The sequence below is a fragment of the Saccostrea cucullata genome, unplaced genomic scaffold (genome assembly GCF_032062105.1).
Source record: "Saccostrea cucullata isolate Sc308-1 unplaced genomic scaffold, CSIRO_AGI_Scuc_v1 ctg7649, whole genome shotgun sequence".
NCBI lineage: Eukaryota > Metazoa > Mollusca > Bivalvia > Ostreida > Ostreidae > Saccostrea > Saccostrea cuccullata.
The window spans coordinates 1-15,797 of NW_026926834.1; the positions used below are offsets into that span (position 1 = coordinate 1).

Genomic DNA, 15,797 nt, shown 5'->3' on the forward strand with positions numbered 1-15,797 from the left:
ATTTCAGAAAATTTGAATCTTTGCTATGTTGCCATAAGGGGTCCTCGGTGTTTCAGAAACACATCTTGTTCCTTATATTGAGAAGAAATACGGCTTTCATACTTGACATGTGCATTACCTGTGACAAAATATTTCCAAGCATGCTATATGATATGTGACTTATTGACCTTGACCTTCAGAATTGTTTTTTAAATTTCTAAATGACATATGATGGGGCGTTCATATTTGAGACAATATTCACCCACAAAAGCACCTAAAGCAGGGAACCACAATTCTTTGAATTTACTTGTTTGTCTCTTGTTCAAAAGTTATGACCAAGGTTAAAGTTTTTGAAAAGTGGGTCAGACTTTTAGGTAAAGGTCACAGGGTCAAAAATCATAGTGTATTTAGAAAGGCCTGGTCACAGTTAATACACACATATAATATGAGAGCAAAATCTCTTTTCATTCAAATGATATGACCAAGGTTAATGTTTTTGTGATGGATGGACTGACAGAACTACGAACTGACAGACGAATGAAATTTAATGTCCCCTCGCTTTTGCGAAAGTGGGGAACAATAATGGAAATTTTGAATACTGTTCTTGTAAAGTAGAATATCCCCCCAGCCAATTGTCCCCAGAATCTGTCATCTAAAGTAAGATGCCCTCCTGAGGAAAAAAGTCACACTAGAGCCAAATCTAACCCCTACTTTTTCCTCTTTTTGTCCCCCTCTTTGAAGTTCGCCCTACTTTTCAAAAACTTAATCATTGGTCATGGCATTTGAATAAGCAAATTAAGAAAGGGCTTTCATATTAAACCTGTGTGTATGTTGCCTGTGACAAGACCTTTCTAAATACACTTTGACCTTGACCTTAAAGTTTGACAAGTTTTTAAAAAAAATTAATAATATCTGGAAGGATATTTTGCCTTACTATTTGTTGAACAACAGTATGCAATTTTCTCACCTTGTTTTTAATATTACTACACCAAAAAGTCTCTGACGAGACTGTAGCTCTACTGCATGGTTTGGTTTCAAAGGAAGAGAATAGTTGCACTTGAATTTGAAACTTTGCGACAGCAATAGAATAATGATCCTTGGGTTAGTCTCTTTTTGTGGAAAGATTTATTGCAATCAAAACAAGAGGCCCATGGGCCTTATAGGTCACCTGAGCATTATGCAACAACTTTCCAGTGATTGAATTTGATTCATGTTTTAAGCCAGATGCAATGGCATTCACAATTTTGAAAGAGGAACCATTGATCATCATAACAATACACTTAGCAGTTGCTTAGTTTGTTTACTTAATACCCATATGCAGGGTAAGGGAACAAAAAAATGCATTTCAACTAATCAGTAATATTCAGCAATAATCAGTAGTGCCCCTACCACACATGAACCCCTGACCCTTAGGCCTTGATATTTGATTAATACCAAGGAGCAGATTTCAAACCATTCATTCATTTTCAGTATATAAGTACAGCCCCCCTTCTATGGTACCCCTGACCCTATAGGGCCTTGAAATTCACAATTCTGGAAGATATAGGCCCTTGTCCAGCATAACTTTAGATTTAATGTATTTTCACTATATAATCAATAGAGCCCCGCCCTAACACCAGAACCCCTGACCCTGGGGCCATAAAATTCACAATTTTGGTAGAGGCACTCTTGCTCATCATAACTATGCACTTAGTCAGTTTATTTAATACCCAGGAGCAGAGAAGAAGATTTTCAGAGAATTCATGTATTTTCACTATATAATCTATAGAGCCCCGCTCTAACACTAGAACCCCTGACCCTGGGGCCATAAAATTCACAATTTTGGTAGAGGCACTCTTGCTCATCATAACTATGTACTTAGTTGGTTTATTTAATACCCAGGAGCAGAGAAGAAGATTTTCAAAGAATTCATGTATTTTCACTATATAATCTAATTCAATAGTGGCCCGCCCTAACACCAGAACCCCTGACCCTGGGGCCATAAAATTCACAATTTTGGTAGTGGCACTCTTGCTCATCATAACTATGTGCTTAGTTGGTTTATTTAATACCCAGGAGCAGAGAAGAAGATTTTCAAAGAAATAATGCATTTTCACTACCTACTTATTTAGCCCCGCCCTAGCACTAGAACCCCTGACCCCAGGGCCATGAATTTCACAATTTTGGTAGAGGACTCATTGCTGATTACAATCATGCAAACAGTTTGACTGCTTGATGTCCAGGAGTAAAGAAGAAGATTTTTAAAGATTGCATTAATTTTAGTGGTTTTGGCCCCACCCCTCAGGCCCCAGGGGGGCAGGGATCATGAAATTCAAAATTTTTGTTCCCCTTCACCCATAGATGCTTTAGGCCAAATTTGGTTGAAATTGGTTCAGTGGTTGCAGAGAAGAAGCTGAAAATGTTCAAATGTTAACGCACAACGCACGACGACGGACGAAAACAAATAGCAATAGGTCACCTGAGTTTACTCAGGTGACCTAATAAAACTGTAGGAGGACAGGAGTAGCGTTTTTAGAGAATTTTACACAAATTTTGATTTTTAGTCACTAAGCATAGCAATACAATAAATACAATTAATATGTATCTTATTACTATTCTTAGTAAAGTCTACTTGTGAGCCAAGTAATACAAAAATCAGACCAAAACTGTAGGAGAAGAAGCAATTTGAAAGTATTTATGGAAATTTCTATTTTTAGTTACAACTGAAACACCATTCTTCAATACACAGAATTATGTATCTAAGTGTAGTCTACCTGTGTGCCAAGTATACTGAATTGAGTGAATTCAGACCCGAAGTGTAGGATGAGTAGCATTTTGAAAAATTGTTTAGAGACATACAGGTGCCATCATGGATCTCACAATCAAGGAAAAAGAAAAAAGTTTGGGTTATCCAAAGATTCAATATATCATGGGTAAAATACTTAAAGAATATGCATTTGGGACTTAGAGATAACTTCGACATAACTATGGTATTCAAGATATCAGTGTTGAGATACCCAAGTTCAACTGTACATTATTTATCACTTTTCTATGTACCATTTTGGAATCTTGTGTACTTGTAATTTGACTTGACAAAAATCACAAACATTGCTGTGTTACATTTATATTTAATATTACATCTGTATAAAACAACATTGTGATAATACCCTTGATAAAAGTATAAAACAAGCAACTGACACGTGTGCCTGCTTAACACCAATAAATAGTCCAAGCACACTAATGTTTGCAATGAATAAGAACATACTCCAATATGTTTTATCAAGAAAAAAAAAGTTTTGAATTCTTTCGTTTCTCCAAGTTAACTTTTTTAACTGTTTATAAAAGAAGATGTTGGTAATCAAAAATGACCAATAAAGATTTGATAAACTTACTGAATTTTAGTGCCTCAAAAAGGGCAATTGCTATTAGAATTTATTTTCAAATTAAATATTTGAAATACAATTCATTACTTAAATTATATAAAATCTACTAATTTTTCTACAAATAGGAATGTAGAGTTACCTAGATTGGCCAATATACACCAAGTACTAGTACTTACACAATAGATACCCTTTGTCTATTGAAGCATGATTTGGGCAATAAAAATTTTACTTAGGCCCCAAATAGACATGAAATTAACAAGTAAGTACAAACATATTTTGGCTTAATTCAACCTGTAATTCATAATGATTGAAAACAAAACACTTAGAAGACACAGCATTCAGTTTTAAGCAGTTTCCCTGATACCACTCATATTTTCTTTAATTTTCTCATAAATGTATGTCACATTAATGGTCTACATATACACAACCTGCGATACATGGTCACATCACAATTAAATTTGTACAGAGAGTGTATTGTGGTATGTTTTTCTGCACCTTTAGATTGACTTTATACAAAAAGATACCAACATGTCAGTAGCTACAGATATGTTGCCTCCATTCTTATTACGTTATTGATTTAAATGTTACAAACAATACAATATAGTTATACTTGGTTGTGACTGAAAGAAAGAGAAATGAAATATCCCTTCTTAACATCAATGCATCAATAAAATACTTTGCACACTGATTCCAATACATACATTCACTTGTAGTGAAATACATCTATAGTGTCTAGTCATATGCTAAAAGTGTATACAAATTGTGGAAGAGAGAGAGAGAAAGAGAAAGCAGTTGACAATGATTGCAAAATACTTTTTTCAACCAATTTTCTGCAAAAATATAAATTATGGAATTTATCACGAAATCATTGATTTTGTGTGTGTGTGTGTGTGTGTGTGTGTGTTTAAATTCCATTTGAGATTCTTAAGCTTAAAAGTTCTTTAAAAATTTGAATGAGAATTATGAAAAAATTCTTGATTTAAAAATGACAGATACCCGATAATACATATAATTATCAAATTTCTTAAATGAAGTTAAAAATGATAAATCTAGTCAAGCTGGGAAATAGAAGGAAAGTACAAATATCTTTAGATTAAAACACCTTGTGGAAAAAAAAATTGAAAACCTAAAGGACGTTTATTTTATTTCAGCTAGGTATGTTTCAAAGCATATATTAGCCATATATGCAATACAGGCATATAGAAAATTTGTCATCGCTTATTTAAAAACACCAACTTAAAAAAATAAAACAGCATATTTTAATAAAACTGCATGTCATAGAATTTAAAATTGATATCACATTTAAGAAAAAGTCTACAAAAATAAACTCAGCACACAACCTTTATTTATCTCAAGCAACAAGCCCACCTAACCACCCCAAAATGTCTAGTGACCAAATGGGGTTATTTATTGGAAATTATAGTGGACCTTAAAGTACACAAAAACAGGCATCCATGGATAATCTATTAATCATGCACTTATACTAAAATTCTAAGAAAAATGAGTTTCTTTTTAATCCTATTATGTAAAAATTTGAAGGTATGATCTTATTTTAGAACTCTTGTTTTCATTTCTTAAAAAAAAAATCAAAATTTCTTTATTTACTGATGCCACAAGAGCATATAATGCACATTGGTCCACATGAAATGTTGTGAGCTTGAAAACAAAGGAAGCACTTTCAAACACTTGATATTCACATTCTAAAAAAAATCACCTTGTAAAATACATAATTGTTCTCTTCTAAAATGGATGTGATATGAATTCAACAACAAAATACAATTTCTCAATTTCAGCTCTGTTAAAGGCTTTCAACAGAAGAGGTGTGTTGGGACTAGTTCACACGATCAGCAAATTGATCTGCTTTACATTCTGCCATCTTCACTGAACAAAAAAGAATCATAAAATAATAATAAAAATATCACATCTTTAAACAGAAACTTCGAAGTTTGTGTCGTTATACAGATTCTTTTTCTTGCTTTCACGATGTCTTCCCTTTTGTTTGTGGTGATGTGACCCCTGTACATTCACAGGAGATTTTTTGCTTTGTGCATTAGAGTTCTTAATCCCCTGCTGGCTTTGTTCAACTAACTGGCTCACTTCCAGTGCCTTTACAAAAGACATAGGTCTCTTAGCAGTTCTTGGATCCTCATCAAAGAACCCTCCCTGATTGTTTGGTAGTGTCTGACTTCTCCCTAGGGGGGAGGAGTCAAATGATCTGGAGTTGTATCCAGAGGACACAGAGGAGTTCATCAAGGGTCTCCTATCTACACTGTCTATAGAGCCCTCTGCACTGGCCGCTCTCTCCCTCCTGTGTCCATTCTGTTGACTATAGTACTGGGGCTTATTGTACCCCGGAGATTCTCGGGAACTATACTGAGGTTGTGAAGATCTAGTCATTTGACGTGATTGGCCACTGTGACTCCTGTCTGTGCCAGGGCTATTTAGTATATTTCTGGGAGGGGGAGTATATTTTGAAGGGGACCCCATGAGAGATTCTTCTGGAAGAGCCATGGGAGCTGTTCCATCCTGCAATCTTCCCCGTCTGCCCCTTTGGGGCGACTGTTCTACACAAGGCTGATGAATAACAGGTGGTCCACGAGAAGTTCTATCAGCTTGGTAATTGCTTGATGATGATGATGAAACTGGCTTTGACTGTGAAGTGTCAAAAAGATTTGTATAAGAATCAGACCTCCGATTATCATGGATTTCTGAGCCTTCCGATTGGCTACTTCCCTGGCTATGTAGGTCGTCTTGGTGATCCGACAAAAGTGGAGTGCGAGGGGCCTACACAACGAATAAAATGGGAGACAATTTCAGTTACGATACTGATGCTAAGACACCACAACATATGGCAATATCAGTTGATAAGGACTGGTGGTCGATTATGAGTATGTGTTAGGTTGAAGAGGTATGCCATGCGATATAAGACTTGTTACCTATGTGTGGACTACAGGATTGTAGTTACACCCTGCAAGAGAGCCAGAAAGACACACTCAGAATTAGTGCCAGAAAATGCAGAATTTTCAAAGTATTTTGAGTCTTTTTTTTTTGTCAATTCATTTTATCTTTGAAAATTCCACATTTTGAAAAAAAATTATGACAAAGTGCTATTCTAAAAATTATTCCAAATATTTTCCAAGAAACTAAAATTATTCTTACTAAATAAAAGACAATGCAAGATAAAAGCCCACTCTGACCACATTTTTGGGGAAAAGGGGGGAGGGGGGATGGTCTTTTAGATCAATGAAATAGTTTATCATCCGAAATACACATGATGATGTCCAGTATTTAATATAATCACAATTTTTACTTCATAAAAAGTGGTCAGGGCAAGAGAACATAATTGCCAAGCATCAATTATCTCCTTGTTTCAAAAAAAAAAAAAATGTTACACAAGTTTTTTGATCAGAAATCAAGGAAATCTTATCATTATTTAATTAAACACTTTGTGACTAAAAGCATAGACAAATTTGGTTAAAAACCTTATTAACAATATTTGTTACAACAAATGTCCAAAATCTGATTTATATTCATGACAACATTTAGAATTACCGTATAAGTGGAAATTTTAGCGGGACACGAATTTAGCGATTTGTCCTTTAAAATTGGTATTTTATTTTTAGCGAGATGTAATTTTAGCGAATTTAAAAAAGCTCACTAAAGAAGCTATTACAAATAAAGCGCAATAAATTTTTAGCGATATTCAATTTTAGCGATCTTGGCACCCTCGCTAATAATGCCAAAATTAAATCCTCACTAAAAATTCTGCTTATATGGTATTTCAAATTTCAACCTTGTGATATATCCTCTGAATTTCAATGTTAAAGGAATTTTTAAAACACATACAATTTCTTGAGCTAGAAACTTTTTTTCCAGGTAGAATTTGGGGTCAGATAGGGCCAATTCCATATCTTTTAGCACAGCACTTTGTCATAAATAGTGTAAGCATTCAAAATTAATACTAAAGCTCTAGAGATAGTGTATATTGCAGTTATTTATGTATATGTAGTAATATTTGAAAATTCATAAATTAACAAATTGGTAATTGATGTGTTTGATTCAATGACATGCTTGAATAACTGAAATGCAAAAAATCAAATATTGCTACATCACATTCCACAGGTGACAAGTGAGAATAAATATGAATGTTTGGTTTTCAAAGTTAAAAATATGGCATCACCTTCTACATCAAATAATATTCACTATAAATGAATGAAATCGACAAAACCTCCAAAGATTTTCTTGTTGTTGAAAAAAGCTAGCTTTCATAATATTTTTTTTTACTCATGTGTTGATCAGCAGTTTTGGCCAACATCTTACTTTGAAAATGCACACATTATATTTTTTCCTCTATAAGAGCAAGCAATTTGTTATATAGTATATGCATAGATATGTATATATCTGTAAATAAAACAGAAAATTATATGAGAGTTTGGTCTTAATTTTCTGTCATTTTTTTCACATCTTGACTGCCTACTTATATTTTCAAATTCATAGAATTGCCTTTTGATGTTTTTTTTTTTTTTAAATTCTTTAAATTTTGTGTATATACATACATGTATATCTAAATATTTACTATATATTCATAATTCAAGAAATTGTATTCTACATTTGCTACTCATTACATGCCTGGATGTACTGATACTAATAAACAGGAAAAGATGTCTCATATAATGAAATCAAACAAATAACTATTTTGCCTCCATGTGATAGTAATATTCTATGTAAGCAGAGTTATTTTTGGAAGCAAATTATGACCTTGTGAACTGTTAATCAACCTAGTGAAAATTAAATCACAAAATAGCAGCAGCTAAAACTGGCTTCAGTTCTACAAGCAGTGAGCAACAATGGTTACCTCAACTTTGATGATTGCCATATTTAGATGATTAAATTTGATTCCTAATCAGTATCTATGGGCTATTCCATATACATGTCAGGTATGGGGAAATAACAGGTAAAAAAATGAGAGTTGTGAACAAAAATCAAAATCAGACACCAACAGAATAAAAATAAAGCTTGGATTTGTTTATTAGTGAACAGGGTGCAGTGAATGTTTATGGAATAGCCCATTTCTAATGTAACTCCTGGTAGAAATTGGCCTGCGGTCAACTAAAGAATACACTACAGTGTCAGGGGGAATAACTGTGCACATCCACAAAGAGACTAAGTGGAAAACCAAGACCAACCTGTCACATATAGGGTACATGTGTACTTAGAAGGTGTTAAATAAGTTTCTGTCTTATCAAAACTATAGTACCTGTATTTATAAAAGAATGTATTACTGATATGAATGTTTACAATAAAAATATTTAAATACTTCAAACATAAATTCGATTAAATAAAAGATAAGTATTACTTAGTTGCATTAATATCTTGGAAGCATTTGATAAAAAGTAGCAGAAATAAGTTTTTAAAAATTGTTCAAAATTTGTTACCTAAATATAATAATCATGTGTGATACAAGTCATGTACCATCTGAAACCAGGTTAAATGAACATGCGTAACGATAAATAAATTATAAATAAGGTACTGAAAGATGAGTCTATATGGATTAATAAAGACCACCAATCCATTTAATAAAATATTTGATTGAAACTGAAAAATAAAAGAAAATAAATTAAAATGGAAATTATCACTTTAATTCAAATCAGCAAAGGTGCTTGATACTCAGAAACTATTAAAAATCTTTCAGAATCTGTTTATATCTAAAATATATAAACTAAGTAAACAAATATGAAATGACCAGGATTTTTCTACTTTATATCAGATTTCTTTTTTTTTTGGGGGGGGGGGGGGTCTCAGAGTATCCCAATAACCCTAACAGGAGTTCATAAGATGCCCTACGGGATGCTTATTTTGGTTTATTTTAGTATTTTAGAAGCAGTCCACTAAAATTTGCACCCTTGTGTGTTAGTATCAGTTTTTCTCAAAATCTTCCGTGAATAGGTATCAAATGTTGATTCAACATACTGAAAACTCATCTGAAAGATGAAGTCTCTTTCTTTTACGACGTCATTGAACTGTGTGACAGCCAAAATTATTACATACCTTTGAGCAAGAAAAACACAACATTTTGCCCCCCACTAAAGAAACAAGCTGTACGGTAATATGCTAACTGCAAGATCAGTGGTTACACTGAGATTGACTACAAGAGATTCAGTGTGATAATCTTATGACACATTTAATTTTTAATAATCCCCATTCTTATTGTTATATTGATGAAAATAAGATATTGTTTACTGGACTTTTTTTTTTCTTTTTTGAGGTAATAGTTTCAGAGTATCATCACCTTCCTGAAAATAGGATAACATTAAAACAGCTGATGCATGTCTGTTTAAAAAGAATTATGAAACATGTTGACAACATGTATTTCTCTGTAGAGAAATATATAAGTAACAAACTTAAATTAAAAATTAAATTAAAACACAAAATTATTTTAGAATTTTGAAAAAAAAAACTGTGTATTAAAACAGTCTTCATCTTTACTTCATTTACTTATTAATTATAATTCTCTTAAAATATGAAATATTTTGAATGAGATGACGGAGACACAGTTTTTATTTTGTAACAAATGGGCACATTTCAAAACAACAACAGAGGGGTTCGGGAATTGTACATTGCTGAAATAAATCCTTACGTTCTGGTTCACCACTGCCGTGTTTCTCTTCACCCCATTAGTACTAGCATCTGTGTACAACTTAATTTCCTTATTGGCTGATGTATACTTCACCTTTGTAGCATCTATTGACAGCGTTCTATGTTTAGGCACATAAGATGATAATCTGAAATAGTGAAATTAAGAACCAGGTCATTTTTTTTTTGTTAGTGCTCCAACACACATTTTTTCCAGGTGGGTATGTAGTTTTTTTTTCCTTAATTATTTCAGAATACACAGATGATCTTCAGACATAGTCCACACAACTTGTCCAATGAAGGACATAAGAAAATTCTCACAAGCAAATCAGTGATCTTAAGAACAATATCTGCAATGTAAATTTCCAGTTTCAAAAACCTTTTTTTTTAAGTCTTGCATCACCTTGTGACCATAAATATTAGAGATGTCAAAATATTAATTTTCCTTAGTCGAACATTCGATTGCATTATTCGAACGATAGTCAACTATTCGGAGCATTTATTATTATTTTTATGTCACAGTGTTTTTGAAGGCTTATTAATTGAAATAAATTAGAGAATTGTAAACGCACACTATCCACACGTCTGATGAAATTTTAAATACTTATGGAATGAAGCTAATTTCAACTTATATTATACGATATAACATAACTTGGGGCAGTTTACGCTTTATAAACCGCGAAGCGGTTTATAAAAAAGCGTTAACTGCCCCAAGTTATGTTATATCGTATAATATAAGTTGAAATTAGCTTCATTCCTTATAATTTAATTTCAGTGCATACAATGAGATAATTTTCTCCCCAGAATAATGCTCCACAATGATTTAGTTTTGAAAGTAACGTCAAGTGGAGTAATACGTTTTTTGACGTAACTCATTGTGACGTAGGCAAGTTATGTTATCCAAAATGGATAAAATCTTTTATCCAATCAAATGGCATGTTACAAGTAAAATTAAATTATTGTTTGTTCAATTAATGATTGCCTAAGTTATCAAAATGTCTTAAATTATGTAAGATTATTGTTTTAATAATTATAGAAGTTTAAAACTTTAGGGCTATGCAAAGATGGTGTGTTCCTAAGCATTTGAAATTCCTAGAGTTTATAAATATAACTGGTACAAGTCAATTAAAAAATTTTCATAGTGGAGTATAGCGTTGCATAATTTACTACATACAATACGTACACTAAATACAATAGCAAAACAGTCAGTGATTGAGAAATAATTATCGCGGTATGCAATTACTATATTTTCCACATGCACATTGTGGAAAATTACTTTATATGTACTGTGAGCTCTTATTCGTCAGTTTGAGGAAGGACACTTTTTCAATTTTGAAATGAGAATTTCATTATCACATTTTCTTTCATTTATTTAATATTCGAATGCCGTTTCATTATTCGATCGTCGGTCCATTCGACTGACAGTCGAATAGTCGACTTCGTTGACATCCCTAATAAATATCCATGAACTGGTCAGGAGTTACTTGCAAACCTTGTGGATATATCTAATATGTGTGAAGACTTGTAAACCCATCACATTATTTAAATGCATTGGCATTATGTTTTGACAATAAAAAATACTTACTTCGGCCACACAGGACCACATAAGGTATATTTACAGTTCAAGCAACATCCCTTGGTGAAAGGATTGTGTCCTCCTTTAAACCTTCCAGTGACCTGCAATATTAATGTTTACAATATAAGTCAAAATCTGTTATAGTTTGTGCTGGCATTAAATTTTTTATGCATGACAAACTGACCTGTTCATTCGTAGTTCTTCCCCTTGAAACCAACACAACATGAAATCCAGTCAACCCTGACACAGGGAAAATTAGTAATCCAATAATTATCATATCAATTAATCTAAACCTGATTAAGGAAATTCAAATATTAATGCCGTGCACTAATCCCCCACCTTTTATTTGTAATACTGGTTCAATCCAAACAACAACTGTCCCTTATTGATTTAAGATATTGGTGTAATTTATGCAAATATGAAATCAATAGACAAATTTTTGTAATGAGTCAATCTATTGATGTTAAATTAGGACACGAAAAACTTCCTGAAGAACTTCTAATTAATACAATCACAATGACATTCATGCATTATAAAAAAAACATCATCAAGATGGAAAATTCTGATTGAATTCATTGCAAAAAGGATACGCTACTATATTGCCAACAGTTTTCAAATTATCTTTATGTCTAAGCACATAAAGCAAGCAGAATGAAAATACACTAATCATGTGAATGCATAATGAACACAAGAAAAGGAAGAAATATCTGTAGTTCCTTCGCCCTATACAGTTGTTCACCCAAGGACAATGGTGATCAAATGTCTGAAATGTAAAGCAAATTATATTTCTATTTTACAATTCTTAACACATATAACAATTCAATTCTAAAAATATGAAAGAAAATTTTAGCAGTTTTTTCATATACAGCTGTAATTTCATGATTCCTCAAACTAGTAATTTTTTAACATTGTCAAATTCATTTATCATTTTTAAGGCACTGAAGTATTAAAGTCAGGTAGATGAATTTGACAAGTTCAGGCTACCAAAAAAAATGACATGGGAGATTACACCCTGAGTTCTTACCTCTATACATTTATTACACACACTACAATGAGAACACCTAGGTGGTCTGTAGAACTGACACGTTGTACACCACTTCATTCTCACAGCTATACCATTTATTTCTACAGGCTTATATAGGGGTGCTCGAAAATCATCATCTTTTACTTCATCTTCATGTGCTGAAAAGTAGAAAACAGTGCCTGAATAAGATGAATTAACAGCATATTATTACTTGAAATGCATCATTCTACTTCTAGAAGAAGGCAAGAAGTGATTCATGACAACATCACATGTCCATGTAATTTTGGTATTTCTCCATGGAGTCCATCCATATCTTTTTATTAGTCTCCTATCGGGGAATCCGGAGAGGACTATAGGTTTCCTCTGAGTCTGTCCCTCCATCCGTCTGTCCCCATGTCTGTCTCTCAGTCTGTCCTACTTGGTTTTCTGCACTTTTATTTCTAAACACTTCCAGATATTGAGTCGAATTTTGGTATGTGAGTGTATCTTGATGAGTTACAGATCAAATTTGAATATCGTTTCGCTTCAATGATTTTTGACAGAATCATGGCATATTAATTTTTCATAATGCTTTAAGATCGGGTTTGTGCTGCGCTAAATTCCAAAGGTCAACATGGTAAATATGAAGCGTAAAAAAAAAGACATTGAAAAAATCATAATGGGTTGAATTTTCATCTTTATGTGGATTATTTTTTTAGGTTTAAGGCATGCACAATCTCAAAATTTTAATATCAAGCAGTTTTACTTAAATTTTAATATCAAGCAGTTTTACTTTGGACATTTATAACTTTTGCATATTATAAAATGACATCCTAAAGAAAAAGGAGAACGGTAGGGGACATGTATTGCTTATGCAATACTCTCAGAATGCTAGTTCTAAATGTCAAACATTGTTAACTTTGCAAAATGCTGGAAAATGACCGCTCATACACAAGCAATACCAGCACAATCATAGGTTTAAGAATGAATCAGATTTTGCTAAATATATGTTTTAGTTTAACAAATTTAGAAAAACTTCCAAAATTTTGTTTTACCAAGTGTTGTGCTGAAAGGAAGAAAACTCGGCAAAATTTACCTCTGGGATAATATCCCGGATCCATAAAAGTAGCAAGTCCAAAGTTGAGTATGACAAACAAGGTAAGAATCCCCTCATAAATTGGAATTGCTAATGTGTACAAAATGGACAAGTCTACTAAGGCTGGACATCTACAATAAAATAAAATTTATAAACTGTATGGAATATAGCTATTAATAAACAAGTAATTTCATACAAAATTATACATATTTTAACATACCCCACCCCACCTCATAAAAAAATTGTAAACAAGAAACCAGTCTCTGAAAGGTTTGTTTTCATTAATTTGGTAGTTTTTTCAGCGCAACCAACTAGCGCTAACTCATCACCGCCCATCAGAATATCTAGTGATACCCAAAATAATTGTTCAATATAACTTTAACTTAGTACATGACTAGATGTAAAAGCATTCTGAAAGAACTCAAAGAAAATTTTATTTATAGTAATAACCATAGCAACCATGACTGCTGAAATCAAAAATGGACAGACAGAATTTTGTATATCTTAGTATAGTTTGCTTGTGTACCAAATTCTTACTGGAAAAGAAAAAAAAATGGAGGTGTCGCATTTTTTAAAAAAGAATTTAAGAAGAACTGCACTGTTAAAGTAAGACTAACTTGGCAAAAATTCTTTCATTCGACAAATTCGATATTAGTACATATTTACACTATTTATAGAAAAAAAATTTCTCAATTTTTGCACTGTAAATTATATGTCATTTTGGATGTTGGTTTTGGCATTTTTTAAATGGGATATTAGATACGTCAATATATGATATTATGTCTTAAAAACTGAAAAGGGCATTATTATTTCCCATTTGGGATGTTATAATAGTATCCCAAAGGGGCATTTTATCCCATTTGGGCGATTGGTCCCAACCTCTTCAAGCTTATAACGGTAGCCGATTTCACTCAGAGAAGATGGATTAAGTGCTACGTATCATGCGTATTGCATGATAATGAAGTTTGGGAATGCTACCACAATGTGAATGACATGTCAGAAAAAAATCTCGAAATATTTTCAAAGTAAGCATGGTAAAGAGTATGTTCAGATCATGGAATTTCAAAACCCCGGAAAATTAATTTTCAAACATACACAAAAACAAAGAAGAGAGCAGTAGTTCCAAGGGTCAAACCCCAGGCACATATTGCAGGAATAAGTCTACTCGACATTATTTTCCCTGGTAACCTCTCCTTCTCATAACTGATTAAATTCACAGTGTAATTTCACGTCTTTCGGCACTGAAAACTGTTTGGTATCCTCCATTGACCTCATTACGCACGCACCTATGCTTCATTGAAAGAAAATAGTTCGTTAAATCTAAAATTTTACAAAAATAACTCTCTATGCATATTGATGAAATACATATATAATTTATATTTTAATAAAACGTTTTTAGATTACACAAAACAATACAGCATTTGATGAAAAACTTAATTTTACATAAGCGTAGTGATACAGTGATCAAATATGACTAGCGCATGCTAAAATCCGCAAAGTATAACTGTATGATAATTTTTGCAGACGCAAACTTTATATGCTTGTATAACACTGAAAGACTTTTTTTGATCGCAACTGGGAAATTCGCAATTTGAGACCAGGAAAACTACATTCAAATTTCTTTATCACAAAATTTAATATTATAGTTTCCTCAACATTGCTCAAAGTGAAACATAACCTCTTAATTTCCATTCAATGCATGCGTTTGTGTTTTAAAATTTAAACAAGTGAAACTAGTTATATAAATTTTTAGTATTGCAAATAATGTACACTGAGAAAAATATTGAAATAAAAACATAACTAGATAAATAACGCACTTTAATGCCCTCTCATTCATAATTTAGAAAAAAAAAATTTGGAAAATAGATCAACTATTTGAATATTTTTCCTCCTGGGATATTTGTAAGAAGTATAATTAATTATATATACCATATATATACGACCCTGGTTAGATATATTTTCCAATCTTTTTAACAAAAATCAAATTTCGCCAACAACAAAACAAAAAAAAAAAAGGATATCAATGAGCAAGGATGTTTCATTAAGGGTCCCCACTTAATTATTAAAATATAAATAAATAAAATTATTAATTAAGAATTATCATTCATTATAAAAAATAAATGACTAATAAAATAATATTAAATTTAA

General features: G+C 32.3%; 1 protein-coding gene across 2 annotated transcripts; it reads right to left on the reverse strand.

Moving 5' to 3' along the window:
- Positions 1–3,074: 3,074 nt before the first annotated feature.
- LOC134272742 (palmitoyltransferase ZDHHC5-like) lies at positions 3,075–14,925 on the reverse strand. 2 transcript variants are annotated; one of them, XM_062754932.1, is made up of 8 exons: positions 14,745–14,925; positions 13,650–13,780; positions 12,575–12,732; positions 12,141–12,313; positions 11,735–11,837; positions 11,560–11,651; positions 9,979–10,123; positions 3,075–5,993 (listed from the first exon to the last, which is right to left on the reverse strand). In XM_062754932.1, the coding sequence occupies exons 1-8, from the start codon at positions 14,819–14,821 to the stop codon at positions 5,268–5,270; spliced, it is 1,605 nt and encodes a 534-aa protein (XP_062610916.1). In that variant the 5' UTR covers positions 14,822–14,925; the 3' UTR covers positions 3,075–5,267. The 2 variants fall into 2 exon arrangements, with proteins under 2 accessions (XP_062610916.1, XP_062610915.1); XM_062754931.1 differs by having other exon boundaries at positions 3,075–6,125.
- Positions 14,926–15,797: the final 872 nt, after the last annotated feature.